Here is a 15,016-nt window from a genome sequence, read left to right as displayed (position 1 = left end):
ACACACACACACACACACACACACACACACACACACACACACACAGCATGCACCGCTCAGTTCACACAGGTGTGATTTTTTTATATTGTATATGTTTTGTAGGAAACGTAAAAGGGATATTTATCCACAGTCCACAAAATAGGTCCGTGACCCCAAGAATGGCTCCCGACCCATAGATTGGTGAAACACTGCTCTCACAGATGTCCATAAAGAAGGAATAAAAGCACTTTGATTTGTGAGGGATGACGGAATCTGGGCCCGGGAGCAGCGGCAGCCGTATAAGAGAGCCTATAGCTCAACGTGGCCTTCCAAGTGCACGGAGGTCAGCTGTACTTTAGCCAGGCCTGGACCAAATAACTGCAGTCCAAAATTGAACATCAGCAATATTTTTTCTGTGCTATCAGCGGCACGGTTTATTCCCAGCACCTAAAACAAAATAAGGAAAAAAAGGAAAGAAGACAAATTAGACATTAACCCATTCAGGCCTGACGTCGAAATAAAAAAAACGTTCGCTCTGAAAGAATATATATTCAAAGATTTGTGCCACATTTTTACGATTTTTCAAAAATAGCTAAAGTATAACATAATGCTTAGTTAAAACACCAAAAGGGGTTCCCGCCCCCAAAATGGGTTAAAAGCTATAATATGACACAGATGCGTCCTCAGGTCTAAATGGGTTAACACTGTGGGAGATGTGGAGATAAGAGGGTTTGTTGTGGCACCGCGCTGGCTCCCTGCTCCGCGGGAACGCCGCGGATGATTTAGAGTCGTAAATATGTAACTTCCAAAAACCGCAACGATAAAGGGCCCCTCTGGCAAGGAGATGCGCACGCAAGGGCTTGATGATGAACTGACTGTTTGCTATGGCGATGGGGGGAGTCAAAGCCAGGACACGTGCAAACACGCCGATTCCGCCGTGCCGCTCTGTGTTAGCGCTGTGTGTAGAACACAGATGAAAACTGAGACGTGGGTTGTCAATCTGATGTAGCCTGGCAACTAGCCCCACGGCGGGTTCCATCCCACGGCCCGGGAACCGGGAACTCGTAAATCACGGAAACTTCACAAGAGAACGCGTCCAGAGAACTGACCGGTATTTTTTTGTATTGCAACAGAAAGGCGCCGGTGATTTAGCGTCTCTCTCACGGATTCACCGCGAGGGTCAGGCCAGAAAGGAGGAAAAGAGTTGAATGCAAAGAGACACAGAGAGAGAGGGGGGGTGGGGGGAAAGGTGAATAAAAAATACGGCATATGGTTGAAGAAGCGAGAGTGATGGAGAGACTTTTCGCTTGCTATTTCCAGGCACGCTGCGTGGGCTGAAACATGCTGTTTTGCTCAGGATAAGGTGTGATATGTTCAAAGCAGAGGCATATCTCATTTTACTGTGAATTTCTTCTTCTCCAGCTTTCTTCTCTTCTCTTTCCATTTCTCCTTTTTATACCAAGCCACAGTTATACCGGGGGAACTTCAAAGTGAGAAGACGGTTCGAGGATGTTCAGACGTGTTCGGGATCTACCTCGCTCATTATCGGCTCCTCCTTTAATAAGCGCTCGCTCTTAATTGTTTCCCCTATACTTCCATTGCCGTTTCCGTAGGAGAATTAGCTTTTGTCCCCTGCATGTCTTCAGTAGGAATACGCTGTACAGCCGCCGCGGGAGCCAGTTAGCAGTGGTGGAAAAAGTACTCACAATTCTTATTTAAGTACAAGTGGCAATACTGCAATGTGGAAAGACTCGGAAAGTCCGGAATTCTAAATTGACTTGAGTAAAAGTACAAAAGTATTGGTATCAAAATGTATAGTACAAAAGTAAAAGTTACTCATTATGCAGACTGTCCCATATCAGTTTTCAAATGTATGAAAATCTTTAGAAAATAGCCAATCTACGATCTTGTATAGATCTTCTATTTTCAAATGGCCGAAATGTATAATCTACAAAGTAACTAGTGACTGTTTTCAAATAATTGTAGTTGGAGTAAAATATAAAATAAAATACTTCACAATTGTTCTTAAGTGCAGTACTTAAGTAAATGTACTTGGTTACTTTCCACCACTACTGTTAGCACAGCAGTGCTAACAGATTATTCTATAACCAGTGGCATGAGCACTGCCTCTGGGCCGCCCATCTCATGGATGGACAGCTGTATTGATCTGCTCTCGCTCTCTCTCTCTCTCTCTCTCTCTCTCTCCCTCTCTCTCTCTCTCTCAGGTTGTGAGCCTGGGGAAGAACACCCGTGGCTACCACTACATTCTGGCCAATCTGGTGAGTAACAACCCCCCCCCCCCCCCAGGGGAAGAAGGGCTGGAACACAGTAACCCACCTTGTTGCTGATGCACGTGACTGCACTATAGGCTGCACATTTCCTTCCCTCCTTCCCCGTGTGCGTGCGCGCGTGTGTGTGTGTGTGTGTGTGTGTCCCTCTCCATCCATCCCCTTTTACACCACATCTCTTCATCTAGCTGATCGACCAGCTCACAACATGACATTGTGATGTGTTGGTGAGCCTGTGGTATTTTTTTTGGGGTCAAATGTACACCTATTGTGTGCCTATTATAACGTGTCCATAATTCACCATTGGTCAGCCTTCTGATTGGTTCAGCTTTCAGGAAGAAACCAAAAATACACAGGGAAGACATATTTGAATATTCTAACCACACCTGGTGGTCTATTAGAGTAATGTTAACTCCATAGACATGTACAAAACAGAAAAAGTCAAAAGAAACATGGCACTCCATCTTTAATAAACCAAAGATACATGTTCAGGTGGGCTGCCAGTAGTCATCAGCATCAATTTTTAGCATTCAAGTTCCAATTTTGTCTGCTTTCGTCAATTCCAATTTCACTTTTTTTTCATCTTGTATCCATCTCCTGATCGGATAAGATTGTCATCCCAACCTAAAAATGCAGTTTTAGGTTTTACTGAAGAGCTGGAGAGACAGGGAGACCCCTGTTATTGAACAAGCTTGTACGCACGCACGCAGGCATGCACGCACGCACGCAGAAAGTTGTCCATTTTGGCTTCTTCCATCACCACCAAGTCCCATTACCCCCCCCCCCCCCCCCTCACCTGCTGTGCTTAGAAGATGTGATTATGCAGCATTCGGTCTCAATGTCCCTGTACTCTCTGCACGACACGACACGACACGACACGGCCTCAGGCTGCGGCCTGTTGTTTCTTCTGTTTGCGAAAAGCTATCGGCCAACCGAACGGCTGGAACTTTTTGCCTTTTAATGTGGCATAAAGTGAACCGAACATTGTTCACTTGTTTATCTTGCAAATTAATGCAAGGCTCGGTCGCCACGGAGAGCGAGGAGAGACTTTTAACATAATAGCTGACACATGGGATATTCTCACTCGGAATGCAGCGCTTTCTGTTTTTAATGACCGTCATGTTGTTTGTTTGTTTAACCACTTAAACTCTATATACTTAGTTGGCCGGTGTCCCCCAGGGGTCTGTCCTAGGTCTATATTGAATATCTTTGCAGAATATATAGCAGATCTACAAGCTCAGATCAGCTATCTTTTTACAAATGTTCGCCCCCAGTGTAGAGACACTTGGGTGGTGTTTAAGTGCCATGTCAATGTCAATGTCATTGCCCCCACTCTCATCCTATACATACATACATACATACATACATACTCTAGTCTAACTTGGACTCAGGGGGGTGGACGCCTCTGCCTTGCATAGTCCCCAGTGAATAGGCAGGTTGCCCTTCACTGGTAACCTTACTTTGGATTTTAAATTTATGAAGGTATTGTAGGCTGGGATTTTACAAAAAAGCCCCCCCTTTTAAATACATACATACATACAGACATACATACATACATACTTATAAGGTATGCCATCTGGTGGCTAATGAACCAAACACACATTCTCAGAAGTTGAAGCAGTTTTAGAGGACCCACTTTTAGGCCAGTGCAACAGAGCATGTTTTTGCCTTTTTTAAAACCTTACCCATTTTAACCAAATACATACATACATACATACATACATACATACATACATACATACATACATGGCCATGCTGCTCAACAGTGCCACTTTAGGTCACCCAGCAGTATTGCAGCTGTCCGTACTCAAACATACATGGAGACCTACATACATATAGGGACACACATAGCTGTTCATTTGAGTGGTTAGACACCGTTCAAACATATCCATGCTTGACATGTTATAAGCAACATTCCGTCAATCAACTCTGTGATGTCATGGTTTTGTTGAAGTGTTTGCTTTTGGAAACACTTGTGACTCACGAGCACTCCCAAACATGGAGTACTTGGAGTAGGGAAATCACAACTGCACAGAGTTTATAGACAGAAGGTTGCTCATATAATGTCAACAGTGTTTTTTTTATTATCATTGTCTCAAACATTTGAGACAATGATAAGCCAAGCTGTCCGTACAGGTGCAATATGGATGAGTGTGTCATAATTTGATACAATTAAATAGGACTTTTATGTTTCATGAATGGGCTGTCAATGGAGGGTGTTGCAACTCAGATGCGGCTACTGGCGAGTCCTGAGTTCTGACAGCCTGCCCCTGTCCCCGTCCCCCCCGTCCCCCCATGTCTCCCTTCTGTCTCATCATCAGGGCTTTTCCAACGTCAGCCTGGACAAGGTCTTCGCCGGCGGAGCCAACATCTCCGGCTTCCAGATCGTCACCCCTGAGAACCCTGTGGTGCAGCAGTTCATGCAGCGCTGGGAGCGTCTGGATGAAAGGGAATTCCCAGAGGCCCGGAACACACCTCTGAAGGTACTGTGGAGGGTCAGCCATGGCCTCCTTCAAGTCAACGCTTCACCATAATGCAGAACCCGTCCGTCATCTAGGTCCCTGTGAAGTGCTCCTTCCTTCCTTCCGTCCTCCTTCTCATCCTTCTCCTCCTCATCCTCTTTGCCGTGGCCCCTCGTTCCGCTCGGAGCACTAGCTTTCCACCTCGTTTTCTTTTGTCTACCCCGCGGCAATCAATATATTGATAGTCGGTGGGAGGCAAGGTTATATCTCGGCTTCAATTTGCATCTAATTAAACAATGATCAAGAGAGAAATGGATTTTGAATGACATTTAATTAGATGTTGTCATGGTGCGCTGGTTAACAAACAAGTGGCCCGAGCACGTCGCCCGGGGAAAAGGTCAAGGTAAGTTTGAGGGGAGGTGTGGGTGAGATCAGACGTGGCATTCATGTTGGGCCCTCTCTTTAACCCTGCAACTTAATTTTTGACAGAGTTCCTGACCACCTGTCAATCAGTCACTCGCCACTCTAGCTCAGTGGTGGAACTCTGAGTGCTTTACTTTAGAACGTACTGTACTAAACGGAGGATATTAAATGTGGGAGAGGGAGCCTGACATGGTCTGGAAGGTAATATTTACACATCAACTCTTTCGCTGCCGAGATCGTCTTTTGATGCCTTCTGGGCCAAACGCCCTCGTTCGCCGAGATCGGCTTTGGACGCTTTTTTAATATAAATTGACTACGGTTCACAGCGGTCCGCGATCCTTCCGCGATAGGATTGCTTATCCGTGAGCTAACTTCCGGTTCAGGCCTGCATGGGTCATTTTTTTCCCCTTGAATAAGGCACCGTAGGCCCTGGAATGGATCCAGACCGAAACAATGCTGGCAGTCATTTGCTTGGTGCATTTTGATGCAATGTCATGCATTTTAAAGGAGAAACGATTGATTCATGAATGCTTAGCGACCATGATCCAATTATTCCGGTAAGTTAGATAACTTTTTAATGACTTTAGAGACAATGTGAACCAATAGCAAAATCAAATTGGCCAATGCTGTGAATACACAATGACGTATTGACGATGGCACAGTCCTTTAACCACTTTAAACATGGTGTCCCTGAAGATCTTTCACAAATGTTTCTTTTAGCGTGTAGATTGGCCAAAGTATAAAGTACTGTCGGGCTTAAGCGGCTAAGCATGCCTATTGTTACAGAAACATCAAACAAGTTTGACAACCTTAACCCATTCAGGCCTGACGTCGATATTTAAACAAAATATTTTCTATATCATGACAATTTTCTGAAAGATTTGAGGCACATTTTAACGATTTTTCATAAATAGCAGACCTACAAGTTCATAGCGCGCCACTCGGTGGCGCGCTATGAGCTTGTAGATCTGCTATTTTTCAATAGCTAAATTATAACATAATGTTTAAAACCCCAAAAGGGGTTCCCGCCCAGAATGGGTTAATAACCTTAGGCCTACATGACAACCTTGTGTATCTGTCATTACATCTGCTGCTAATTTAACTGCCTCAACACACTGCTATTTCTACCATGTGTAACCCCCCCCCCCGGATTTGAACTCGGGTCTCCCCGCGTGAAAGTCCAATATCTTAACCACTAGAGGGATATGATATCGCTATGACTCGGGGGAGATATTATTAGACTTTTGAGGCCATCAGGCTGAGGCTCTGAGCCACTCTGCTACACATGCACCTCATAGATTAACCCATTTTGACCTGAGATCAGATTCTAAAAATGTCAGTCGTTCTTCGATTTTTCAAAAATAGCAGACCACCTTTCTTGAAACTGCAACGAGGGGAACTTGTACGACAAAGAATTTCACCTCCCTTCTTTTTTTTGCGTGAACCTAACCCTGTGCGTTGAGTAGAACGGTTGTTCTGTACTCAACAACGTAACCCTGTGCGTCGAGTAGAACGGTTGTTCTACTCAACAACCTAACCCTGTCCCTCATACACACATACCAAACACATGCTCTGTGTCTTGTCTATGTGTTTAATGGCCGCCACAATGCTTTTTGGGAGTCACATGGTTTGACCAACATTTTTGTTTGATGGACAGAACCCAGCCATCAAACACAAATGTTTGGTCAAACCACGTGACTCCCACTGGAAAATCATTGTGGCGGCCATTAAACAGAGACAAAACACAGAACGTGTGTTAGATATGTGTGTATGTGTGCAGTGTGCAAACAAATTAAGTTGAGTAGTTGTTTCTCTCTGTCTCCCTCTGTGCGGAGTACACAATGAAGTTGAGTAGAACCAAACCAATGAAGTTGAGTAGAACCAAACCAATGAAGCTGAGTAAAAGGGTTGTTCCTGTCCGTCTCCCTCTCTCTGTGTGCAGTACACGTCGGCCCTGACGCACGACGCCGTCCTGGTGATCGCCGAGGCCTTCCGCTACCTCCGTCGGCAGCGTGTGGACGTGTCGCGCCGCGGGAGCGCCGGCGACTGTCTGGCGAACCCCGCCGTGCCGTGGAGCCAGGGTATCGACATCGAGAGAGCTCTCAAAACGGTAGGACACATAAGAGAGAAAGACAGACGAGACGGACAGACGGACAAAAGACACGAGACTGAACAAGCGACACAGCGACAGAGGGAGTGACATGCTGATAAGTAAAGAAAGGGCGAGTATATGAGGGAAGCGGAGATGGCGCGGAGCGAACGCATGACCTAGATGGAAAGTGACAGGAGAATGAGAGGAGGGGGATTCGGTGCCCTCCGCCCCCAGATATCTGTGCGCAGAGCTCTCTCTCTCTCTCTCTCTCTCTCTCTCTCTCTCTCTCTCTCTCTCTCTCTCTATCAAATCGTGGATTCTCATTACCATAAACCCACTGCTTTCATTATAGCATATCCAATCCTTCTTTTTATTAAGAGGGGCGACCTATACGCAAACGCCTGCCGTCCGTGCTTTTAATACTAGTCGTGTATGAACGGCAACGATGTTATTTTTATTTTATCTTTCAAAGCTTGCGTGTGTGTGTGCGTGTGTGTGTGTGTGTGTGTGTGTGTGTGTGTGTGTGTGTGTGTGTGTGTGTGTGTGTGTGTGTGTGTGTGTGTGTGTGTGTGTGCGTGTGCGTGTCACCCTCCGCATGTCAGGTCCAAGTGCATGGGATGACGGGGAACATCCAGTTTGACAACTACGGTCGAAGGACCAACTACACCATAGACGTGTATGAGATGAAACTGGGCGGAGCCAAGAAGGTAAGTGAGACAGCCTTTCATGTACAGCAGTGCTACTCAAAGGGATCGGGGACCCCAGGTTCCAGAGTGTCCCTGTGCGGGGACCCCCAGGTTCCAGAGTGTCCCTGTGCGGGGACCCCCAGGTTCCAGAGTGTCCCTGTGCGGGGACCCCCAGGTTCCAGAGTGTCCCTGTGCGGGGACCCCCAGGTTCCCCTGTGCGGGGACCCCCAGGTTCCAGAGTGTCCCTGTGCGGGGACCCCCAGGTTCCAGAGTGTCCCTGTGCGGGGACCCCCAGGTTCCCCTGTGCGGGGACCCCCAGGTTCCCCTGTGCGGGGACCCCCAGGTTCCAGAGTGTCCCTGTGCGGGGACCCCCAGGTTCCAGAGTGTCCCTGTGCGGGGACCCCCAGGTTCCAGAGTGTCCCTGTGCGGGGACCCCCAGGTTCCAGAGTGTCCCTGTGCGGGGACCCCCAGGTTCCAGAGTGTCCCTGTGCGGGGACCCCTAGGTTCCCCTGTGCGGGGACCCCCAGGTTCCAGAGTGTCCCTGTGCAGCGAAATTAGTTCAAAGCAGTAGAACCACTTTGATCTTATTGTATACTAAAATAGACGATTTACAAGCTCATGCCGCCTTGTTGAGCTTGTAGATCTCATAGGATATTTTCTAAATATTTTTGAAAAATATCTTGGGGGTCCCTGGCACTAAAGCTTTTAAGCTGGGGGTCCCTGGCACTAAAGCTTTTCAGCTGGGGGTCCCTGGCACTAAAGCTTTTCAGCTGGGGGTCCCTGGCACTAAAGCTTTTCAGCTGGGGGTCCCTGGCACTAAAGCTTATCAGCTGGGGGTCCCTGGCACTAAAGCTTTTCAGCTGGGGGTCCCTGGCACTAAAGCTTTTCAGCTGGGGGTCCCTGGCACTAAAGCTTTTCAGCTGGGGGTCCCTGGCACAAAAGCTTTTCAGCTGGGGGTCCCTGGCACTAAAGCTTTTCAGCTGGGGGTCCCTGGCACTAAAGCTTTTCAGCTGGGGGTCCCTGGCACTAAAGCTTTTCAGCTGGGGGTCCCTGGCACTAAAGCTTTTCAGCTGGGGGTCCCTGGCACTAAAGCTTATCAGCTGGGGGTTCCTGGCACTAAAGCTTTTCAGCTGGGGGTCCCTGGCACTAAAGCTTATCAGCTGGGGGTCCCTGGCACTAAAGCTTTTCAGCTGGGGGTCCCTGGCACTAAAGCTTTTCAGCTGGGGGTCTGCGGACAAATGAATATGAATTGGGAGGTCCTTGCAGTACTACTGATGTACTAACTATACTGTGCAGTGTTGTGGGGGAAGCAACAGGGCTTATAGGTTTCATGACATTAATTTTCATTTATTTTTCGTTTTTCTTTTAGGTTTTATGACCTCAATTACACCCCAAAAAAGGAACTTTGAACATTCAGTGGATTTTCTGTGGTCTGGGATTTTTTTCTGTCTGTGAAGCCTTTTGAGCTGCAAAACAGTGAAAACAGTGACATCTGCTGGCAAATCCCATTGTCATAATGGTATTTGAAGGCTGTGACATCACAGTCAGCAGGAAAATCAGAGCACTTGTTTGAGCCAGAAATCCCCAGACCACATAAAATCTACTGAATGTTAAAAGTTCAGGTTTTTTGGGTGCAATTCTCAGAAAACCTGAAAAAGTTTTTTTGGTCACAATTCCTTTATGGCATCTGAGTCAGATGCTACTGTATCTGAGTCAGCCATCTGACTCAGATGGCATCTCAGATGGCATCTCAGATGGCATCTGACTCAGATGGCATCTCAGATGGCATCTGACTCAGATGGCATCTCAGATGGCATCTGACTCAGATGCCATCTGAGATGCCATCTGAGATGCCATCTGAGTCAGATGCCATCTGAGTCAGATGCCATAAAGATGATCTGACACCCACTGCGCAGACGTCCGTATCACAGCCAGAATATATCAAGTTAAAACAAAAGCAAAGAAAATGAATCCTAACAACAATGCAGTGTGTAGGCTGCATTGTTGAGATAGCCTAGATGTTTGTGAGATAGCCTAGATGTTTGGTAGAGAGCGACAGACAGACAGAGAGAGAGAGAGAGAGACAGGGAGGCTGGCGTGCCATGGGGACTGATGGAGCAGGGAGACGGTGAAGACAGAGAGAGAGAGAGACAGGGAGGCTGGCGTGCCATGGGGACTGATGGAGCAGGGAGACGGTGAAGACAGAGAGAGAGACAGGGAGGCTGGCGTGCCATGGGGACTGATGGAGCAGGGAGACGGTGAAGACAGAGAGAGAGAGAGACAGGGAGGCTGGCGTGCCATGGGGACTGATGGAGCAGGGAGACGGTGAAGACAGGGAGAGAGAGAGACAGGGAGGCTGGCGTGCCATGGGGACTGATGGAGCAGGGAGACGGTGAAGACAGAGAGAGAGAGAGACAGGGAGGCTGGCGTGCCATGGGGACTGATGGAGCAGGGAGACGGTGAAGACAGAGAGAGAGAGAGAGAGAGAGGGAGGCTGGCGTGCCATGGGGACTGATGGAGCAGGGAGACGGTGAAGACAGAGAGAGAGAGAGACAGGGAGGCTGGCGTGCCATGGGGACTGATGGAGCAGGGAGACGGTGAAGACAGAGAGAGAGAGAGACAGGGAGGCTGGCGTGCCATGGGGACTGATGGAGCAGGGAGACGGTGAAGACAGAGAGAGAGACAGGGAGGCTGGCGTGCCATGGGGACTGATGGAGCAGGGAGACGGTGAAGACAGAGAGAGAGAGAGACAGGGAGGCTGGCGTGCCATGGGGACTGATGGAGCAGGGAGACGGTGATTGCCTTTCTCCCCGTTATGGTATCGGCAGCACTCCGGTGTGATGAGCTGTGCCAAATGTTACACGCCGCACAATTCGAGCCCGAGACCCCCGCAATCCGATAGCCGAACCATCCTATCGAATGAGAGACGCGAGAGTATTTCTGTTCCGCGGCATAGCGCACTGATATGAGCTTCATTCCTCTCCTGACAGTAATTACCATCCAAATAGCCAATTACTGTGATCCATGAATTCCTCCTGGCTGACTCTTCACCAGTGGTGGAAGAAAGTACTCACTTTTTTACTTGAGTAAAAGTATCAATACTGCAATGTAGAACTACTGTATAGTCTGTTACAAGTAAAAGTCTGGAATTCAACATTTACTCTAGTAAACGTGCAAAAGTACTGGCTTCAAAATGTACATAAGGTAGAAAAGTACTCATTGTGCAGTCTTATTTTCAAGTTGTCAAAATGTATAAACATCATTTGAAAATAGCAGATCTACAAGCTCACAATGCGTCGCTTCGTGACACATTGTGAGCGTGTAGATCGTCCATTTTCAAATGGCTGAAATGTACACAGGGCTGAAGTGGTTAATGTATTTTTTTATAATGATAATCAAAATCTACAAAGTAACTAATGTTTTCAAATAATTGGAGTGAAGTAAAAGTACAATATTTGCCTCTGAGATGCAGTGGCGTAGAAGTAAAACTATTGGAAATTGGAATACTCAAGTAAAGTACAAATACCTCAAAATTACCTAAAAAAGTACAGTATAGTAAATGTACTCACATCCCTTCACGAAGGTGATTCCCGGTGGTACGCTCACATTATGACTGGTGCCATACGATGACACCGAGTCTCGTTTGGTAACCTCGCCGGGTTCCCAGGAGGAGATGGTACCTACCGCGTTACCCAGCTCCTCTCGTTAGCCGGGTCACTGTCGGCTCTGTCGTCACGCGGCCTGAAGTGACGTGTGATTATGCCGCCTCTCAGGCCCCGTTCTTCACCAATTAGCATCACGCCAACCCAAACTATCATTCCAAAATGCAACACGCACAGAGGAGAGGAATGGAGAGAGAGGCAGACAGAGAGATGGTGACAGAGAGAGATGGTGACAGAGGGAGTGAGACAGAGAGAGAGAGAGAGAGATATTGACAGAGAGAGTGAGACAGAAAGATGGAGACAGAGAGAGTGAGACTGAGAGAGATGGAGACAGAGATAGTGAGACTGAGAGAGATGGAGACAGAGTGAGACTGAGAGAGATATATTGACAGAGAGAGGGAGACAGAGAGAGTGAGACAGAGAGAGTGAGACAGAGAGATGGAGACAGAGAGTGAGACACAGAGAGAGAGAGAGAGAGGAGGTCAGAGAGACAGAAAAGTAGAAAGTGGAGGAACTACAGACAGACAGACAGACGACAGGCAGGGCAGCAGTTTGTCAGAACCTGGAGTTCCAGACAGTATAACCCCGGTTGACAGTTCAGGGATGAAGGGTCTTAACAGTGACTGTCAGCAGTGATGTATGGGGCTGATGCGTGTCCCCGCCGCTCAGGGCGACATCGGGGCCACGCGTCTCCTCGCTGGCACTTCTGGCAGCGGTTCTCAAATGTCAGACAAGTGTCGCACGACAACGCCGCTAGACTGGGAAATACTTTGGTGGTGGGGGGGGGGGGGGAGTTGCGCTGTAAACACAAACTGCCGCTGCGGAGTCCGTTGTGAGAGCTACACGAGGTACGCTGCTCACTAGCTCCACCACCTGGCCGTTGTCAGAGTCCCCACAGTGTCCCCCTGCACCTGCCCTTCATGTCCCCAAAACCGTCAAAGGATTGGCAGGAGATGGGAGGAGAAAGAAGAAAATAAAGTGCACCAGATGTGAAAGGGAATGTGGTGGTGGTGGATCGGTGGGGGTGGTGGGTCGGTGGGCGTGGTAGCCAGCCCAGAAAGGGTTCGAGCACTGGCAGCAACATATGCAACACGTTTTATCGTGAGCCAGCCATTATTATTTCAGACGGGCAAACAAACACTTTGACACTGGTTTGAGAAAGCATCTGTGGAGCAGAATTGAAGCTTGCTGCAGTGGCTGAGGGAGTGGAGTGGAGAGGATAGGAAGAGGCTCGCTCTGCGAGGCACTTGCATACTATGATAAATTATTAAGTGTGTATGCAGTTCACAGGCCCGAATATGAATTATTTACCGTAAAACCTGGGAAGCTGAAGGTGGCAGGGGTTTCATGTAGTCTTCTGCCACGAATGCTTGCACAGGAACGGCTGGGACTCTTCACTTTTTTGGTTACAAATCACAATAACCCAGACTATATTTGCAAGCTGTCTGCGGTGCATGACAGAAATGTCTCGAATTGTATGCTTTTCACCGCACTTGCATTCCTGTGCCAGGAATGAAGGGTTCATTCCAGTTCTCCACTCACGCACTGCTATTTGAATTACCTTTTGACACGGGGACAGAGGCATGCAGACACTGGGACATGCAGTGTTGTTTAACCCATTGATACCTGAGGCTGAATCTGGGAACGCCTTCTAGGGCCTGACCTAAGGTTTCTGAAAACCTTCAAATTTTGATTCATTATTCTTTTAAATAGTTATGTTTTTTTCAAAAATAGCAGATCTACAAGTTCATAGCGCGCCACTCGGTGGCGCGCTATGAGCTTGTAGATCTGCTATTTTTCAATAGCTAAATTATAACAATAGCTGATGAGACACAGAGAGTGCGCCGGCATCAAGGGTAGAACAACGTATAGGTTGCACCAGGCATCAATGGGTTAAATGAGCCCAGACTCGTGGCAGATCTCGGCAATACTTCATGTTCTAGGTCTTGCATGCGCCAAAAAAAAAAAAGCATGCTAACGGGAAATACAGATGAATGAGGCACAGGGATGGGTGGTGAGGTCGTTGTCACACTAGGGAAGTTGTGTTGTGTGTGGGTGGGTGGGTGGATGTCAATCTAGAGTGGGAGTAGCCTCGCATAGCCAGCCTTCATATTGCCCCAGGCAGATTAAGTCTGGCCCCTCTCAGTTATGGGAGGACTGCACGGCCGAAATGGTGACGGCCAACCAGATACGTCTGGAACCAGGCTATAACCAACCAGGGCCCAGTATGCAAATATTTGGCGGGACATTGCGAAAGAAAATCTAACACAGAGAGGGACGAGACTAATATCCACGCAGTGATATTAGTATCGCTACGCAAGGCTAGGGTGGGAGTGGGTGGGTTGGTCGGGTGGTTGGTGGGTGTCTCCCTAGGGAGAGTGGGTGGGTTGGTCAGGTGGTTGGTTGGTGGGTGTCTCCCTAGGGTGGGAGTGGGTGGGTTGGTCGGGTGGTTGGTTGGTGGGTGTCTCCCTAGGGAGAGTGGGTGGGTTGGTCGGTGGTTGGTTGGTGGGTGTCTCCCTAGGGTGGGAGTGGGTGGGTTGGTCGGTGGTTGGTTGGTGGGTGTCTCCCTAGGGAGAGTGGGTGGGTTGGTCGGTGGTTGGTTGGTGGGTGTCTCCCTAGAGTGGGAGTGGGTGGGTTGGTCGGTGGTTGGTTGGTGGGTGTCTCCCTAGGGAGAGTGGGTGGGTTGGTCGGGTGGTTGGTGGGTGTCTCCCTAGGGAGAGTGGGTGGGTTGGTCAGGTGGTTGGTTGGTGGGTGTCTCCCTAGGGTGGGAGTGGGTGGGTTGGTCGGGTGGTTGGTTGGTGGGTGTCTCCCTAGGGTGGGAGTGGGTGGGTTGGTCGGGTGGTTGGTTGGTGGGTGTCTCCCTAGGGTGGGAGTGGGTGGGTTGGTCAGGTGGTTGGTTGGTGGGTGTCTCCCTAGGGTGGGAGTGGGTGGGTTGGTCAGGTGGTTGGTTGGTGGGTGTCTCCCTAGGGAGAGTGGGTGGGTTGGTCGGGTGGCTGGTTGGTGGGTGTCTCCCTAGGGTGGGAGTGGGTGGGTTGGTCGGGTGGTTGGTTGGTGGGTGTCTCCCTAGGGTGCGAGTGGGTGGGTTGGTCAGGTGGTTGGTTGGTGGGTGTCTCCCTAGGGTGGGAGTGGGTGGGTTGGTCGGGTGGTTGGTTGGTGGGTGTCTCCCTAGGGTGGGAGTGGGTGGGTTGGTCGGGTGGTTGGTTGGTGGCTGTCTCCCTAGGGTGGGAGTGGGTGGGTTGGTCAGGTGGTTGGTTGGTGGGTGTCTCCCTAGGGAGAGTGGGTGGGTGTTAACTCTAGGGATGGAGGGAGGGAGGGAGGGAGTGGGTGGGATTTACGTCAGCGATTCCCCAACCTGTGGGCTGGGGCCCACTGGTGGGTATTGCAAGTGGGCCCCCAAATATTTAATAATCACACAAAATAAATC

The 15,016-nt window shown here is 48.9% G+C and overlaps 1 protein-coding gene across 6 annotated transcripts in view; it reads left to right on the top strand.

Moving 5' to 3' along the window:
• The window catches only part of gria3b (glutamate receptor, ionotropic, AMPA 3b), a 194,901-nt gene that overhangs the window by 127,989 nt on the left and 51,896 nt on the right, over positions 1-15,016 (top strand). For all 6 annotated transcript variants that reach the window (XR_013789992.1, XM_079501011.1, XM_079501013.1 and 3 more), the window contains 4 exons: positions 2,205-2,258; positions 4,589-4,750; positions 7,095-7,262; positions 7,847-7,951. Coding sequence is in view for 5 of the 6 variants with exons in the window: in XM_079501011.1 (XP_079357137.1) it covers positions 2,205-2,258; positions 4,589-4,750; positions 7,095-7,262; positions 7,847-7,951 (489 nt within the window). In the remaining variant the exon portion in view is untranslated. The remainder of the gene's footprint in view (positions 1-2,204; positions 2,259-4,588; positions 4,751-7,094; positions 7,263-7,846; positions 7,952-15,016) is intronic.

The sequence above is a fragment of the Electrona antarctica genome, assembly GCF_951216825.1.
Source record: "Electrona antarctica genome assembly, chromosome: 1".
NCBI classification, from domain to species: Eukaryota; Metazoa; Chordata; class Actinopteri; order Myctophiformes; family Myctophidae; genus Electrona; species Electrona antarctica.
Note: the sequence above shows the minus strand (reverse complement) of the source record. Positions and strands in the feature narration are given on the sequence as shown.